This window comes from Stegodyphus dumicola, chromosome 2 (genome assembly GCF_044657685.1).
Source record: "Stegodyphus dumicola isolate Sdum_Otavi_A_Nest chromosome 2, ASM4465768v1".
Taxonomy (NCBI): domain Eukaryota; kingdom Metazoa; phylum Arthropoda; class Arachnida; order Araneae; family Eresidae; genus Stegodyphus; species Stegodyphus dumicola.
Window position 1 is genome coordinate 250,417,410 of NC_140769.1, and position 18,082 is coordinate 250,435,491.

The 18,082-nt window shown below is 33.2% G+C and overlaps 1 protein-coding gene across 2 annotated transcripts in view; it reads right to left on the reverse strand.

The window, feature by feature from the left end:
- The window catches only part of LOC118192515 (glutamate receptor 4-like), a 69,911-nt gene that overhangs the window by 29,832 nt on the left and 21,997 nt on the right, over nt 1–18,082 (reverse strand). For both annotated transcript variants that reach the window (XM_085812007.1, XM_085812006.1), the window contains 5 exons: nt 16,514–16,669; nt 15,921–16,082; nt 9,996–10,109; nt 5,819–5,935; nt 4,947–5,126 (listed from right to left, as the gene is read on the reverse strand). In XM_085812007.1, the coding sequence (XP_085668133.1) occupies nt 4,947–5,126; nt 5,819–5,935; nt 9,996–10,109; nt 15,921–16,082; nt 16,514–16,669 (729 nt within the window). The remainder of the gene's footprint in view (nt 1–4,946; nt 5,127–5,818; nt 5,936–9,995; nt 10,110–15,920; nt 16,083–16,513; nt 16,670–18,082) is intronic.

Here is an 18,082-nt window from a genome sequence, read left to right on the forward strand (position 1 = left end):
ATTGCAAAGGAAGTTGAAAAGAATATTGTATAAAATAATAAAAAACATGAATTTATATAAAAAGATATAAAATAGCAAAGTAATTATTTAATTAATAAAAGTATAACTTATAGCAAAATATAATTATTGTGAGTTGATATTTACTATTGTAAGGTATATTTTAATTTTATAAACAGTTTAATTTTGAAACCCTTTCCTATCAATTCTTGTTTTTACTTACAACTTCCTACCGGAATGTGTTTTTAGAATTGCGTTGAATGCAAATGAGTTAGAAGAAGTATTTAAGGAAGGTTCAACTACGAGAGAGAGTGCTAGGAATCCTGAGTAGCGCGTGTTTGCCTTGGGGCTAAGTCTCTCTTAAAGCTGTTATGCTGGGCCGTAGTATACGTGCCTATTGATATTCGCCGGCTAGTTTAATTTAAGGGCCAACTATGTTAGATAATTGTATCTAGCTTCGGCTTATAGGGTTCCTCACTTTGTAAATGCTAAGTTATTGTTGAACGTGAAGAATCTTAAGAACAGTTAAGCGAATAATCGCTTGAGTTCGTGTGACAAGAAACAACAAGATGAAAGGGTAACTAACCCTTTATTATTCACATAAGATTTAACAGAACTCCGTCTCGGAGTGCACAATAAAAGCCGACACTTAGGCTTGAACTTAAGAGGCTAAGAAGTAAACTAAAACTAATCTAAACTAAAAAGAGATATAGCCGATCAAGATTCTAACCGAGTTGGCCCCTTAACGCTAATTGAATGCAAAGCTGTCAAGGGCCTGAGTACGGCCGAGCGTAATAATAGCTTTGAGAGAGAGTAGCCGAAAAGGCAGACGCGCGCAAATCAGAAACTCTGATTCTCTCTAACTCAGCAAGTAGAACTTCGCGGTTAAATACCGCTCTTCCTCATTATGTATTCAGAGGGATTCTAAAACTACGTTCTGGCCGGAAGTAGTTAAGTTGAAGTTAAGATTTTGACAAGAAAGGAACTTTAACCTAAAATTTAACTGTTAATAAAATTAACACAATCCTTACAGGCTGAGTCTCGTTTAGTTAATTATAGATAGTTTCTTATTTGTTAAACCCCGAGTAGAGGCTTCCTGTAAGCCCGAGAAGGGGCTGACTGTTATTCTTATTTGAGTGAATAAAAGGGTATTTTAACCCTTCTCAGCGATAAATAGCTACATAGTTCACTATGTTCCTCGACGTTCATCTTAAGCAAAAGGAATTAGGAACCCTACACTATAAGCATTTAGAAGGAAACTAGTAATATGGGAAAGAGAAATGAGCCTTAGTACTTCAAGTACTACGAGTTATTAGATTTATTTTAATTTCCTTATTAGTCCAAAGGGGCTTTGTCCCTGAGGGACTATCGTTTCCGTTTTGCCATTGTGCGTCGAATCATTCTAAATGTCCGTTTCACTTTTCAAACTGTTGCCACCAAATATTATCACCCTATATTATATTTGAGGAAATTAAATAATGGAGAATCTGCATATATCTATGTATGTTTCTCGCATCGTGATAAAACAACAGTACCTAGAACCATCTAATTTTGAATGACATAATCCTACTGCGAACATGGACATCTGGATGCCCAAATTTGAAATTTGGAAATATATATATTTTTTATCTTTAACGAATTTTTGATTAACAAACTCAAAGATTTCAAAATGACCAATGGCAACGTTGTACAGAAATAAACGTTTTTATCTTCAGCGCGCGAGACTGTATCGGAATTTCTAAAGATATGCTCAATTTAAAATTATTTTGCGATATTGCTCTTGAACTGAATTTTATGGTTTCAGTGCGAAGAACATATTTCATAAATAAAGTAACTCGCAAAATGTTTAAAAAAAAAAAAAAAAAAAAAGCCTCTTGGGACGTAATTTAAAATCTGAAACCTTTCAGATTTTCTTTTACTTCTTTGATTTTTAATTAATAAAATTTATATCCCATAGGAAAATAACAAAATATACTTATTTTAAGTTAACACTTACTATAAGCTTTTAGAGGGAAATTAGAAATATGTGAAAGAGAAACGTGCCTTATTATTTTAGGTAATATTGTTACATTTAATTCTAAGCTCCTTATAAGTTACCCTTGATTTCTTATTTAGTCCTGTCTCTTTTGATTTTGTAGCGAAACGATAGTAGATGTAACGTAGAAGAAGGAGTATTAAATTAATTAAAGCGTATAAAGGTTTAGGGGCTGATATAAATACAGTGCGTAGAATGTAACTAATAATTATGTGACTGAATCCCACTCTCGAAGCAAAATAGTTTTGAGAGAAGTCTTTGAGTGTTTAATGATAATTTCTGCATTTGGAAGTTATTATTCCATATTTGGATGTAATATAATTCCACGTACCTATATTCTGGTCTAATAGATTTGTTGTATTAGAATTTGTTTAGTTGTATCTTTGATTTGCAAAGCGCAGGTATTGTTAAACTCTGTGCAGTTTGGCAATTTATGATAATGAAGTTTTAATTTGTTATTCATTTTGCTCAACTTTAATTAGTTATTACGAGTCGATCTCACATACAGTTTCATATATCAAATTATGAATCTAATTTTTTACAGTCTCCCAGTCCCAGCGCATTTAGTAAAAGTTTATGTTCATTTTTAAAAATAAAACACAAAACGTTTGACTCCTGTACGAAAAAAATCATCGAGATATCTAATTTGAAAGTTTGGGATTTTATTTTAATTTTACAATCCAAAAAATAATTAAAAAAAAAAAATCTGAAATGTTTCAGATTTTAAATTACGTCCAAAGGGGCGTTTTTTAACATTTTGTGTGTTACCTTTCTTTATTAAATATCATGTTCCTCGCACTTAAACCATAAGATCCAGTGCAACAGCAATATCGCAAAATAGTTTTAAAGCATATCTTTAGAATTTCCGATACAGAGACTCACGCACTGGAGATAAAAATGTTTTTTCTGCACAACGTTGCCATTGCTCGTTTTGAAATCCTTGAGTTTGTTAATCAAAAATTCGTCAAAGTTTTAAAAAATAGGAAATCGATCATAAAACAAATTTCAAATTTCAAATTTGGTCTTCCACATGCTCATATTCGTTGGAGGATTACGTTATTCAAAATTCGATGACTCTATGTACCGTTGTTTTATCACAATACGAGAAATATACATACATTTATGCAGATTTTTCATTATTTAATTTCTTCAAATATAATGCAGGACTCTAACATTTTGTGGCAACAGTTTGAAAAGTGAACCGACATTTATGAGTCCGACGCAAAATGCCAAAACGAAACTAATAGTCCTTCGGGATTCAAATCCCTTTGGACTAATAATAATAATTTTTATCTTGAGGAATCGGTTACAAAATAAATTAATATATTCGGAGATTGATTTGTTTTTCCATTTAATATCATTCAGTGACATTCATTTGTAATTTACTAATATGTATAACATTGTTTGATTTATGATTTTTCACGTCTGGTATGCCGAAAGCATCGCCCTGTATTGTTTCAAAAGAAATTAAATAAAGGAGAATGTGCTTGAATGTATGTATGTTTATCGCAATGTGATAAAACAACGGTACTTAGAGCCATCAAAATTTGAATAACGTAATTTTCTATAGAATATGAGCAGGTGGAAGCCCTAATTTAAGTTTGAAATTTGTTTTATTATCGATTTCTTATTTTGTAACACTTCAACGAATTTTTGATTAACAAACTTAACGATTTCAAAGCGAGTAATGGCAACACTGTACGGGGAAAAAAAAAAAAAAAAAAAAAAGAAAAAAAAAAAAAAAAAAAGCATTTTTTATCTCCAACGTGCGAGACTCTGGATCGGAAATTCTAAAGATATGCTCATTTCAAAAATATTCTGCGATATTGCTGTTGAACTCATTTTATGGTTTGAGTACGTAGAACATGATATTTAATAAATAAAGGTAACACACATAACCCCTGAAGGACTATTGTTTTTCGTTTTGCGACTTTGCGTTGAAAACTTTAAAAGGCTGTATCACTTTTCAAATCATTGCCACCAAATACTATCGCCCTGTATTATATTTCAAGAAATTAAATAATGAATAATCTGCATACATGTGTGTATGTTTCTCGCATTGTGATAAAACAACGGTACGTAGAGCCATCCAATTTTGAATGACGTAATCCTACTGCGAATATGGGCATCTGAAAGCCCAAATTTGAAATTTGGAATTTGTTTTATTATCGATTTCATATTTTGTAAAACTTCAATGAATTTTTGATTAACAAACTCAACGATTTCAAAGCGAGCATTGGCGACACTGAATTTTTGCGGAACTGTGTATCGGAAATTCTAAAGATATGCTCAATTTAAAATTATTTTGCGATATTGCTCTTGAACTGAATTTTATGGTTTAAATGCAAAGAACATGATATTTAATAAATAAAGGTAACACACAAAACGTTAAAAAAAGGCCCCTTTGGACGTAATTTAAAATCTGAAACCTTTCAGATTTCTTTTTCGCAAGGTGTACTTCTGTATTTTGAACTCTGCATATTAAATCAGACTAAACTACTCAGATATATGTATCAGGATGAAGCAGTGCATTCTAACCTATGAAGCGAGAATATAAAGGCCCCGTAAAGACACCAGCAGTACAGATACGCTGGACATTGATAAATATTTTGATCCAAAGCGGGTCACTGATATTGTATCAAGTGCTCAATTGAGAGATCGAAAATTCAGTTCATAGAATTAATTTCAAAGGGAAGTAGATCTTTGTTTGATTCGAATGTCTAGCACAGGACTAGCGCTAGACATTTTGCTGCCCTGTGCAAACTTTGAGACTCCAAAATTTTGCTGCCCGTTTCCATCCTAAAGTGTAAAAAACTTTGCCCGTTAAATCATGCGACCTAGTGTGGTCCCCTGGGATGCAACGGCTCTGCTGCCAGCTGTGTATCCTGCACGAAAAAATTGCTGCAATACTTACCCCTCTAACAAGTTCTCCTATCATTCCATTCCATCTTCCATCATACAGAACTCCATATGCTTCGTCCTTCACTAAATTAAGAACATAACTTCGTCCAATTACTTTCATGAGTTCTTCCAAAAGGTCTATGACATATCCTTCATACTTCCCATCCGCATGAATTTTTAGAAAAGGTTCTACCTGTTGGAAAAAGCAAAATTTAAAACGGCAGTAAAACCAAATACAGTTTAAAACGAAACCAGATGTTCAACCAGAAACGAAACCTATTTAGCCAGATGTAAAAGAATAAAAATGCACTTTTCTTATGAAAACAGAAACGAATACGTTTTAGAAAAATAAAAGGAACTATGCTAAACTTTTTTAATGTTGTAATAGGCACTGATCTTATGTCAATGACAGAAAGTTTTGAGAAGTTAAGTCATTATTTTGATGTGTTTAGTGTTATTTGTGACATTCAAAACTTGTCAAAACGTAAGGAATATCTGAACAGTAGTTGTAAGCAGATTGTAGATGCTTCGAAGTGAACGAAAATAAAACTCAGAAGATATAAATACCTTGGATCTAGAAGTGCTATCCTTTTTGTTATCACAGACTAATCAATAATTAGAAAATACGCTATGAGATTGTTATTAAAAAAACACTTCATTTTATTGTTATACTCATTATATTACTACTTCCGCGAAATCAAATCTAATATTTTGCTCCTTGATTTTTTTATCTTGATTTCTCGAGATAAAGTCTAAAAAAGGATAAATTTTCTCTCGATCTTTCTTTCACTTTAATTATTCAGAGTGAGGTTACATGTGTATGCGAAATGATGTACGTCAGGAGTGGGATACAGTTTACAAGAAAAAGCTGATAGTGGTACTCACTAAAATACTTGTCACTCGCAGAGGTGGTGAGTCCCGGTAAGCTGCAGAGGAAGGTCTTATAGGCGAACCAGAATCTTGGGTTAATTGCAATTTTGAGCTCTCAGACCACGTTCCTATCTGTAACATATAAATTTATTAAGAAAATTATCTTATGCGTTCCGAACATGGAAAATTTTATTCTGTGAATGAGTCTTATGTTTACAAAGTCTGCTTTAAACGTTTTTCGGCTCTCTTAAATTACGTAATCAAAAAGATAAACTCTTACAGCACATTAATCAAAAGCATTAAAATGCATTTACAACTTGAATACATTTTGACTTAAGGAAAAAATACTACATGGACTTCACAAATGCTGTGTAAACTCTCTAAGGCTGGAAATAGAGACATACTACCTCTTTTATACTTAACTTCGAAATAAATGTTATTATTCTTTTAAAATTAAGCAAAATTTAATCTCAGATAGACATTACCACTATAGAAAAACTCTCTACGCGTTTTGAGCGATGTTGATATAAATCCCTTTTCTGCAAGGAACTTACGTATGTCCACTTTCGGTTAAATCACCACAGTTATTATGTGGATGAAATGTATTTTTAGTTACTATTCGTATGAAAATTGCTTAATATGGAAAAAATATAATGGACGTTATTGAAGCCAAATAATAAAATTACGTATTTCTAAAAATGAGACGCTAAAACGGCTTTCTTATGAAAGTGATATATCTCAGTATTAAAAGTATAATTTGTTCTGTTTTTTAAGTATATTTTACTAGGTATATTCAACCATTATGCCTAGCAAAATATACTTAAGAAAACCTAGCAAAATATTTTTACTTCTAAAAGAAGTTTGATTCATTTCAGTCTCCCTCGACATTTTTTAATAATTCTTAAAACTTCGTTTGGTGTATGGTGTTTACATTATTTGAATTTGAGCTTAACATATTATACTTAAAGAAACAGAACAAATTATGCTTTTAAATTTAATACTGAGATACTATATCACTTTCATAATAAAGCTGTTTTAGCATCTCATTTCAAGAAATACGTAATTTTATTATCTGGCTTAAATAATATCTATTACATTATTTCCAGATGAAACAATTTTCATACGAATAGTAACTAAAAACACTAAAATAACTGTGGTGACTAAAATAGTAATAGTAACTAGACCGAATAGTAACTAAAAATATCAAAATAACTAAAATAACATCCGCATAATTAACTGTGGTGATTTAACCGTAAGTGGACATATGGAAGACACTTTTATCATTTACGTTAACAGTCACAGAACAGTTCATATTAAGATAAAATTAGTTTGGGGAAGCTAGTTTCAAAAACTATTTTTGGAAATTTTTGTAAGATCTCTTACTATTAAAGGGAAAATATCTGATGTGCAGAAAAGAGGAATAATAATTACCATAGGGTCGCATTCTCCTGTGAGAGGCAGAAAAGAGAAATATTATAATTCCAACCTGAACTTACGTAAACAGTGTTGGGAAAGCGAATGAAGAGACCAAAAGTTGCACAATCAGATTTATTGTTACTCACAGAAAGTGTTCAAAGTGCCGACCACGCGGGTCGTTGCACAGTTGACATCGGCGAAGGAACGACTGGCACACTCTCGAAGAAGATTCCTAGTGTCGAGTTAATTTTGTCCGCGACACTCACGACGGTCTAAACCCAAGCCTCTCCGGATTGGAAACGGAACAGCCTGCAATAAATTGGAAAGCACTTGTTTGAAGAAGATACGGTATGTTGCGCCTGTTAAACGGTCTGGCATGATATAAGAGCCTACCAGGTAATCATTCAGGTTACTTTCCCACAAGTTCACGGAAAATTTCTGCGGGTGCAAAAAATAAGGGGCAGTGCAGTGAGGAGTGCTATCAGACCAAACGTGTTTATTGTGCACGTTGAAAATGCCTTCTCTGCTGAATGTTGCCTCGTCACTAAATAACAATAATATTAATGCAGAAAATCGTGGATCATTATTCCTCATTTCAAGCATCCACTGCACAAAGTCTGCCCGGCAGGGATAACCATCTGTGTCCAAAGATTGCACTTTTTGCACGTGGTCGGAGTGCATGCACTCCTCATATAAAATACGCCACACCACTGGCTGAGAAATAATTATTTCGTATGCCATTGTTTGCGTACTTGTGGAAGGAGCTACTTCAAATCTAGTCAAAACTCGCTCTTCCATTTCTCGCATTCGTGCATTTCGCGAACGTCCTGCATTGGTTTTTGAAGATGGCAAAAGAGCGTGTTTCTTGCAGTCTTCGATGAACAGTGGAAAAGGTTGGATCACTTGGAATCCGAAGAGTTGCAAATCGCTGTTCGTACAAGCTTTTCGTGCTTCGCGTGCATTTCCTTTTGCTTCACCGTATGTGAGGTGAGTATCTGCACAATTCTTCGTACGTGTACTCCGCCATAGCATTTACGAAAAGTTTCGGATGAAGTTATAAGGTAATGCTTAAAGGGATAATGTTGTGCTGTTTTCAAGGACACCGTTTGCTCTGATTGGCTTTCTCGGGCACCAACTAAGAGCAAAACTCTGCTTCTTCTCAGGGCAAATTTGGATACGGTTAATTCTTGATAGTTTTATAAGTAATATAATAGTATAGTAGACAATAGACTTAATAGTAGACAATTCTTGATAGTCTTATAATTCTTGATTCTTGTTCTTCCTCGACGCGTTTCAACTTTCCTCTTTTCTGCCTCCCAGAGTGGAATGAGACCTTACGTTCTATGGTCATTTTTGCTCGTCTGAATGGGTACTATCACCCTCTTAATTTGTAAAAACAGTTTAGAATCACCCTATACATAGAATTTCAACGTTCTACGAGTACTCGTTTTTGAGTTATGCGTAAAAGATGTCATGGAAAAAAATCTCTTCTGAATCCATTTCGATTCAACGACTCAAATTATGTCTAGATATTAAATTTCGTAATTTTTGGTGAGAAATTTAAAAATTTATCTTGGCGAATTTTTTAATAATTCACTTGGCGAACTTCTTAATATATGGCAACCTATTTTCCTTTCCCTTCCATTGATCAGAAACGGGAAAAAAGTCACTCCGTTCCTACCCTTTTGTACTGTTGCAGGAGCAGAAAAAAGTCACATCGTTCCTACTTTCAAATAACTTTAACAAAGTGCGTAAACCCCATTTTCGTTATTATCGCTTTCAACAAATATGCCAAATTTCAAAACTCGCCAATCTTCGAAAATTTTGAATAAAAAGCTTTAACTTTTTGCAGGCATACTTAGAAATACATCTACTTTAAGAAGATGGTAAAACTTTTGTAGGTTACAATTCTAAATGTTTTTCCAAAAATTTATAAAAATTATTTAAAAAATAAATCATAAAAAATGAGTGAATTTTATTTGGAATGAAACTAAATTTACAACTGTTAAAGAATGAATCAAGTAAATGTAATAAAAAATAACTATTAATAAATACATACCAAATTTGAATTAACATTGAGGACCTAAAATTTTGAAAGCTAATTTTTTTAAAAACCACTCTTGCGATTTTTACAAAACTTGGCAGTTTGCCATAATTTGAGTTATATAATTGAAATATGGAAAAAAAATTGGCATGTCTTTTCAGGAAAAGTCCGATTTTGTGTCAAAATACCTATATTAGAACAATGTTACATATCTAATGCATATCCTAAGTCGCGCTTTCGAGACATGGGGAACATAATTTGAATTTCGTCAATTCGCCAAGTAGAACAAGAGATATAGAACTGTCCCCTCCTTTTTTTTTCCCGCAGTGTACGTTCTTAAACATTGTGAAAAATTAAACTCCCTTTAATGAAACTATTTTCACTGTCTTTTATTTCACAGAAGTTAAAGGAAGTGCTTTATTATTTGTACTGAGTTAAATCATAAATTTTAGGAACTATATAGATGAAATTTCAGAACAATTTATTTATTAAATTTCATTTAATTCTAAGCTCGTTTAGAAATATACTATTTTGAAGGCATTTTCGAAATTATTCTGAAATACCAAGCTACAAATAATAAATTAATCTCAAAATACTGGCCTAATAAATTGTGAAATTGTTTATAAAAATTATCCTCTTTTCTGTGCACATATTTTATTACTTTTATTTGTATATTTAGAATTGATTCCGTGGCTTTTTGTAGAATTACGGTATGAAAATAAACGCAATTACCTTTTTTAAACCTTCAAAAGATGGCATAACTTCCAAAATATTCAACACATAATCAGATCTCTGACCATCTGCACGAAATTTAATTTTTCCAGTTGCTGCATGCTGTACTGTTACCTAAAAATAAGAAAACATTTTATTTATTAATTTACTGAACAAATTACATAAATAAACTTTTTAGGAAGAATGAACTTTGAACATATAAAATCTTTAATAAAATAAGATTTCGTTGAAAAGTAGTTGCAGTCTCGATAAAAAATTTAAACTATTGTTGTAGAAACATTAGGAATTTTGGAAGCAGGAAAGATGAAAAATATGCACTGCCTTCGCTGAGCTTGCAGACCACTACACCAAGAAGGCTCGTTAAGAAGGCTGGAGAAATACCTTATATACTCCACCTTTTAAAGGGCGACTGGGGTTTTGGGGGAACCCAATCGCCAAATCATGGGTGAGGAGAATCATCATCTAACACCCTTTTAGTTCGTGTGCCACTGTAGAAACATTAGGTATTGTTGCGTTATTTTCTTCCTTCACGTTCATACGGGGTTTGTAGATTTGGAGTGAATAACGACGACACTTGATGAAGTATCGAAACTTTATTTAGCCAATATTAATCAGGAGAGCTCCAATAACACATTTTACAGTCGTCGAAAATCTATTATAAACACGCTGGAGCAATCAACGACACAGCCTTCACACTGTCAGGGAATAAGGGTGGAGACAGCTTCACTGCAAAGCACCCGAGTACAGCTCCCAACTCTGTTTGGTCGTTCTCGGAACTCCACGTACTCTCGAGACTCTCTACGCGATGCATTCGACGATACACAAGAGTATAGATCTCGACTCAGCACAGTCTAAGACAAAACTCGACGATGTACTCATTCGCGATGCACTAAGAGACTCTCTCGATGCACTCGGCGCTAGACTTCGAGACACTCGCTCAATGACTGACTATCAGCTTGCTAGACGAAGCACACACTAACTGACTGCGGAACCAGCAGGGTTTATATAGCTTTTGGCTTGTGTTCGAGAACATTCTAAGGTAAGAATATTCTAAGGTAAGAAAATTCTACGGTAAGAATTCGTTACAGAAGGTTCTCCATCCGTCCATGGTACATCGCCAATTTTATCGCCAAGTGTCGCCAAGTGGGCGATTTCTCGCCAAATGTGGCAACCATGTCTTCCCTTGCCATTTTATGGCAACGCTAAAATTGTTTCGCGGGGAAGCCATCTTACCGCGCCTGTACATTTCGTAATAGTATTTTGGAAGCAGGAAAGATCAATATGCAACGCCTTCGCCAGGAATCGAACCGCTGACTCTCAATTACGCGCTGAGCGTGCAGACCCTTACACCGCGAAGGCTCGCTAAGAAGGCGGGAGAAATACCTACGATTATTAATCCCATGTTAAAGATGGTAGATCCGCAAATTTGCTTTAAAGAATACGTGCCAAGAATACGTTCTCTCATAATGCGGCTTGTAAACAAATGATTAAGTTTGTACGTCATAAATTTACGTTTTAAAAATTGTGTACCTATATATTTAACTTTATAAATTCGCATGTTAAAAACGTTTTTTGTAGGAATGAGTCAATAAACACATCTAACGTTTTAAATTAGAGCTTTAAAAATGTACACAAATATATGCTACTTAAAAACTTTACGTCTGAAATTATCCGATTATAGTTTATTTAAATTTAACATGCGCATGAAAAGCTTAATGTTTCGGTATGGGATCATATAAAGTATTCTAGACTGCAAGAACAAAAAATGGAGTTTTGTAGCACTAAACCATCTTTATGTTAGTTGGCAAATGAAATGGAAATTATAGTAAATATGTATATAGAAACAAAGGAAAAGTTAAAATGAAAGAAATGGAGATTTTTGTTATGTAACATTTTAAAAATTCATTAAAAATAAAGTATGCAGTTAGTACTAAATTGAATTGTATTGATGCAAACTTATTAATTTTTTATATCGTATTTTATAAAAGCTCGCTTTGTCAACCTTTGCTGGTGAGGCAAACACTATTCGTCTTTGGTAAACTATAACTGAGCAACTGAATGAAAACACTAATGATTAAATTTAGAAGACAGATATCCGACTTGCTATCACAAACCCATTACTAAAACTATTTACAGAAGTACTGGATCCAAAATTGGCCACTAAGGTGAATAGCACGCACAAGACAATGGAATGACGTGCTAATGCAGTGGCCACAACAGTCTTCGGATTTAATCCCATGTCTCTATTTTTTGTGGGCGTTTATTTAGGATATTGTGTTTGTGCTTCCACTTCCTCCTAATTTCTAGGATGGCAAGCTAAATGACAGGCATATATAAAATGCTGCTCTGTGTATAAGTGAACCGCACATGTTTTTCAATAAACACTATACACTATTTTGTATTTCTCAGCGTGGCCTTCACTTATCAGGCACACTATGCACAAGTGAATTGTAAGCGAACTGTAAATAAGCAGTACAAGTGACTACTATGAATGTAACAAGCAAATATTACACAGGAACTCTGCAAATATGTGAACAGCACTACATGTGATGTACATTAATATACCCAGTTGATATTGTTCAGTATAACGCATTAGAATAACTTCTTATATTCAAGTTATGACTGACTTCTAGAGTAAACATTCTCTGTAAACTCAAAATCACAATGAATAAAACATTGCTAAAATCCTCATTCAGCACAGTCAAAGTCTTCACAGAGTCTCTTTTATAACCACAGGTCACAAATACTCATCTTCTGAAGTAACTTTATAAATTCCGCTGCAAATTTTAATATTCTATAGAAATTTTTGGCTAAGCCTAGCGACAATAGAATGCTCCACCAACTGAGTACAAATGCTGAAGTCATATAACAGGCGGAACAGCAACACAAAGTAAGTAATTTCTAGGATATACAAATATTACAATTGATGTTTTTTTTTTATAACCAATGAGAATTTTATACCAGTGTGACACACACTACATAGTGTAAATGATTGTAATCAGTTTTTCATTAAATGCTGGCGCACACAACGAACCAAACGATTTATCACATAGTAGATGTCTACTGTCACCGCATTAGTAAATGTTTTCACATTGAGCATTTCTGAAATATGCTTGCATTCAACGGCAAGAATGCGTAGCCGCTATTAACAGCTGGTAGAAACTACGTAGGTAAGTTAAAAAATAAGTTTCCTCTGTCGATTTGATTATGGCAAAGCACTCTAGGGCTATCTGCCTAGAAGGAGGGATGCCTTTTTGAAGGACTTTCTAAGTGAAACTGGTTCGTATACACGTTACATATGGGAAAAATCGCTAAAACGCCCAAGCAGCCAGCCCGTTCGCGGAATTCGAACCTCGGACCCAACTATCAGTGTTTAGAGACTTAACCACTAGGCTCCTGGTGGGCCTAGTTTGGAAAAGGAATATATAGATTGATTGGACACATCTTTTTGAAAAGGATTTGTTTTGTAATTTGCATATATATAACAGCAAACTTTGCAATTTAGATAGTTTGGATTTACGATTTGACGATTATTGATGTTAGAACAAGGATTTCCAACCTTTTGCTTGCGTTTCCTTCATGGATCCCCCCTTACACTTTTCTTTATAAAATACAATATACAACATAATCATAGCACAAATAATTGCGTGTAAGTAAATTATATTTAGTGTACGGACAAAAATTTTGAAAAATGGTTTTTAAGATTTATGTTTAATTATTTTTTGTATTATTATTATTTTTTTTGTTTTGCAGCACGAAGATTTTAATTGCACGAAAGTTCGATTTTTAATGTGATAGTTGCACTTGATGCATTGATTTAATATTTTTTTAATATTTGGCATAAATTTGCTTAATTTAATTTTTAAATCACCTCGTTAAATTACTTAAGTCCTGTTTTCTTATTTTCTATTCTAGTTTTGCGTTCTTTGTATTCTTCTTTTATCACGTCTTCTTGTATTTTTGCACTTTACTTTTTTATATCGCAGTTATTGTTTAAAAAATTGATATATTTAAACAAAAATTTTCCTTCATATTTATTTTACATGATTTCTTGCCGAATACAGCTACATATTTCTTACTAATACAGCTTTGTATCGATAAATAATGAATTAGTAATTTTATTAACTTTTTTTAATCCATGGTATCTTTATTATGCTGATCAACTGCTTGTGCGTATCAAGTCCCTTGATACGCACAAGCAGCCCCTTTTAAACTTGCATATTCCTATAAGGATCAATACTGGCCCCGTTGGGACCACTTCTTTAGAGGAAGAAAATGAAAAAAATAGTGCAGTTCAACACTATTTCTGAAACCGTATTTTGAACTACAGGACAAACATTTAATTAATTCAGGATTCAGTTTAAAACTAATACCCACACAGGTGACAGGTTGCGGAAGACGGGGACGCCTGGTGTTTAACAGTGGTAAACAGGCATATGTCCCACGCCTTCACCTGTGTAGAAGCAGCAACTTTATTTAAATTAATAAAAGTATTTACAGTGCAACAAGAGCAGATGAGTGATTGTATTACATTGCAGTTCAGGTTACATTAGCATGTCATAAATAGTCAAGTGCAAGACATAAAGAGAAAGGGTCATAAATTAAAAAAAAAAAAAAGAAAGAAAAAAAAAGAAAAGAAAAGAAAAAGAAAACAACACATTAATCACATACACATAAGGCGTAATTAGATGCCAATACTCTTCACTCAATACATAAACTTAAGCATATTGCCAATGCATGATAGTGTTGTATATTGGGAATACTGAGGTATCTAGAGATTCTATACTTACTACAGGGTGTACAGACAGTGAACAAAAGCTTAGTAAAAACATGATACTTGATAAAATACAGGACAAAATACATGCAATGCATTGATACAATACATGAGACACGGAATACATTGATAAAATACAAGAGACATGAAATACATTGATAAAATACATGAAACATGATGCAACTTTAGAAATAGTACACAACACTAAAAATGTGATATACAGAGCGGAATACGTATACAAAGGTATTAACAGAATACAAAACAGAAGATAGAGCATTAAAGATTTAAGTACAATGGATATATACACAGAATACCCACACAGGTCACCAACGTTATTTTACATTAAAATACTGATACCCAGCTAGTTTAGTGAAGTATTAGTTCTTTCAGCGCAGGCTTACCATTGGCTGAGTAGATAAGACAATTAATTGAAAGCTAATTTTTTAGGATTCGACAAGAGCTCGAATCCCCGCAAACGGACTGATTGAATAGATGTTTTCGTGGTTCTCCTCTAAGCGCAATGCAATTACAAACCAGTTTTCCTCAGAAAGGTCCTTTGCTAAGGTTTGCTTCTACTTAATATAGTATAGTCCTCGCAAGTTTGGCTTGGTATGTTCGATTATAACAATAATGCTTCAGTGTTTCTATTTCTGTTTCAAGAACTGTGTAGTATATAAGGGTGCATTTCTCGAATGATATTTTTATCACATACTTTATCCCGCGATATTTCCAAATGATTTACAGAAAACTGTTCATTATTTCATGCTAATTCAAATGAATCTAAAAGGCTTATAAGGTATTTCTCTCGCCTTTCTAGCGTACCTTCGTGGTGTAGTGGTTCTGCACGCTGGACCGTTATTCCAGAGGTCCGTAGTTCGATTACCGGCGAATGCGTTTGCATATTGTCTGCTTCCTATAAATCCTAATGTCTCTACCAGCTACATATTTGTGAATGCAAATGAACAATGAATAAAACATTTTCCTATTTCTGTTAACCATTTATTCCCCAAAAAATTAGCAAAAATTATTTTCCAAACGCAAATTTACAATTTTCGAAAAATTAAATTAGAAATTGAAAATCTTTATGATAAAAAATAGATACAATAATAATAATAAGAAGAAAATAATTTTAAGAAAAATAAAATTCTTACTTCTTTAATGAAAGACGCAGTTTCAAGAATTTTGCCTTCTATTTTCATGCAGTCAATCTCTTGTCCTTTATGCGGCATGAGACTGTCAGGTTTTTCTTTTGCTATGCGATCAAAGGTGTTATAGAGAACGATGCTTGTATCATAACTTATAATTGCAGTATCCTGTATAGAGGTATAAAACGCAAAAATTAGTTTCTCAAAAGAAATTCCTAATTTTTATGCGCAAAGAAATAGAAACATATAATGTCAATAGAGATATATAAGACATCTCTAACGAAACGTAGAATACAGAACGATACTTCCGTCCTTAATTCTATTTCATCTTGATCTAACTTGCTGAATAAGGTTTTTGCTAATTTATTAATGCAACAAAAACTCCGATTTCCTTTCGAAGAAGTTTAAGATTGTAGATAGCGTTCCCGCTAATCTTTTTATCAACTACTCTTAATTTTGGTTCTTTTTTTTTTTTTTTTTTTTTTTTTTTTTTTAAGTAGAGCTTCGTAAATTAATAAAACTTTAGGTCAAAACGACAAAAGCGAAAGCATACAGTTCTTTGTGTGGCATGAAAGTATAAAAAAGAAAAATATACTAACTGGTAGTTCTTTATCTCTCGGTTCTTGCCTGCCATAAGGCATGAGAGTTTTCCATCGGTTTGCAATAAGTTTAACAGCGGGATTCATGGGATCCACAACAGAAAACTTGGTTAGCTTACATGAACCAACATTTGGACTTTGGCCTGTTAAAGCGACCTATAAAAATAATGAATAATAATCTATTATAGTGATAGACTACATTTGCAGAATGATGAATAAACTTTCAGTTCTCTTGTTCATGGTTAACCAAAAATAAAAAAGAGCAAACAGACAATAATATTATAAACATCAGCGTAATAAATGAGTACTTAAAGCGCAGCGCGACTCTGTAAATATAAATAGCTGAAACTTCTATGCAAGTAAGTGAATAAAACACTGATTCTATAGGGGGTGAGAAACTTCACAATGTGCTTCATACGGTGTCCGCCGATAACATCGCGGACGAAAACGTCGCGGAGAAAACAATGCAAGGCGAAAACGTCGTGCTACAAAACATCGTGGTACAAAACATCGTCGTCGAAAATAAAGCGGTTCAAAAACTTCGCAGCTTAAAAGCATCGCCGTCGAAAATATCGCGGTAAAAAATAAAGTATCTACAAATCATCGCATGACGATAACATCGCAGACAGCTTTTTTTCAGGTTTTAATAATTGTAAATGATTATTCCCATAACGATTTGTGAGCGCAAGATGTAAAGAAGGATAATTTTTACTTTCACATTTTTTTATTAACTAATAATTTTTTGCTGAAAAAGTAAGAAGGAAACTTAAGCATAGAAAATTCAATGCAACTTATAGATTACACTTTCCATGAAAAATTACCAGTAAAAACTTTATAAAAAATGATTTATTAATGGCCTTTGTTAGTTAACTATGTCGGTTTAAAATTAAGTGATATAAGTTGCATTAATTTTCAATGCTTAAGTTTTCTTCTTATTTTCTCAGCAAAAATTTATTAGCTAATAAAAAATATGAAAATAAAAATTATCCTTCTTTCCATCTTGCGCTCACGAATCATTATGGGAATATCTATTTACAATTATTAAAACCTGAAAAAATCATGTCTGCGATGTTATCGTCATGCGATGATTTGTAGATACTTTATTTTTTACCACGATATTTTCGACGACGATGTTTTTAAACTGCGAAGTTTTTGAACCGCTTTATTTTCGACGACGATGTTTTAGAACTGCGTTGTTTTCTCTTTGCGACGTTTTGTAGCACGACGTTTTCGCCTTGCGTTGTTTCTTCGGGAGGTTTTCGTCCGCGATGTTTTCGGCTGTAACCGCTTCATACATATAGACAGTACTTCGCTGTTATTAAGTTTTCTATAAGTTTTTAGATTGCTAGCTTCGTTTAACGAATAAAATTTTGTCACATTATAATTAAAAATCTCTCTCTCTTATTTTGAAGGTCCAGTGCGGCAAGTTATATATATATATGAATCTTTTGTTTGTTTGTTTGTCTTTAATACAAATCTACAGTTTAATTCTGATCTTTCTGAAACTTGCCACACTGGACCTTCAAAATAAGAGGAATGTAACTGTTTACATAAGATTTCTCAAAAACC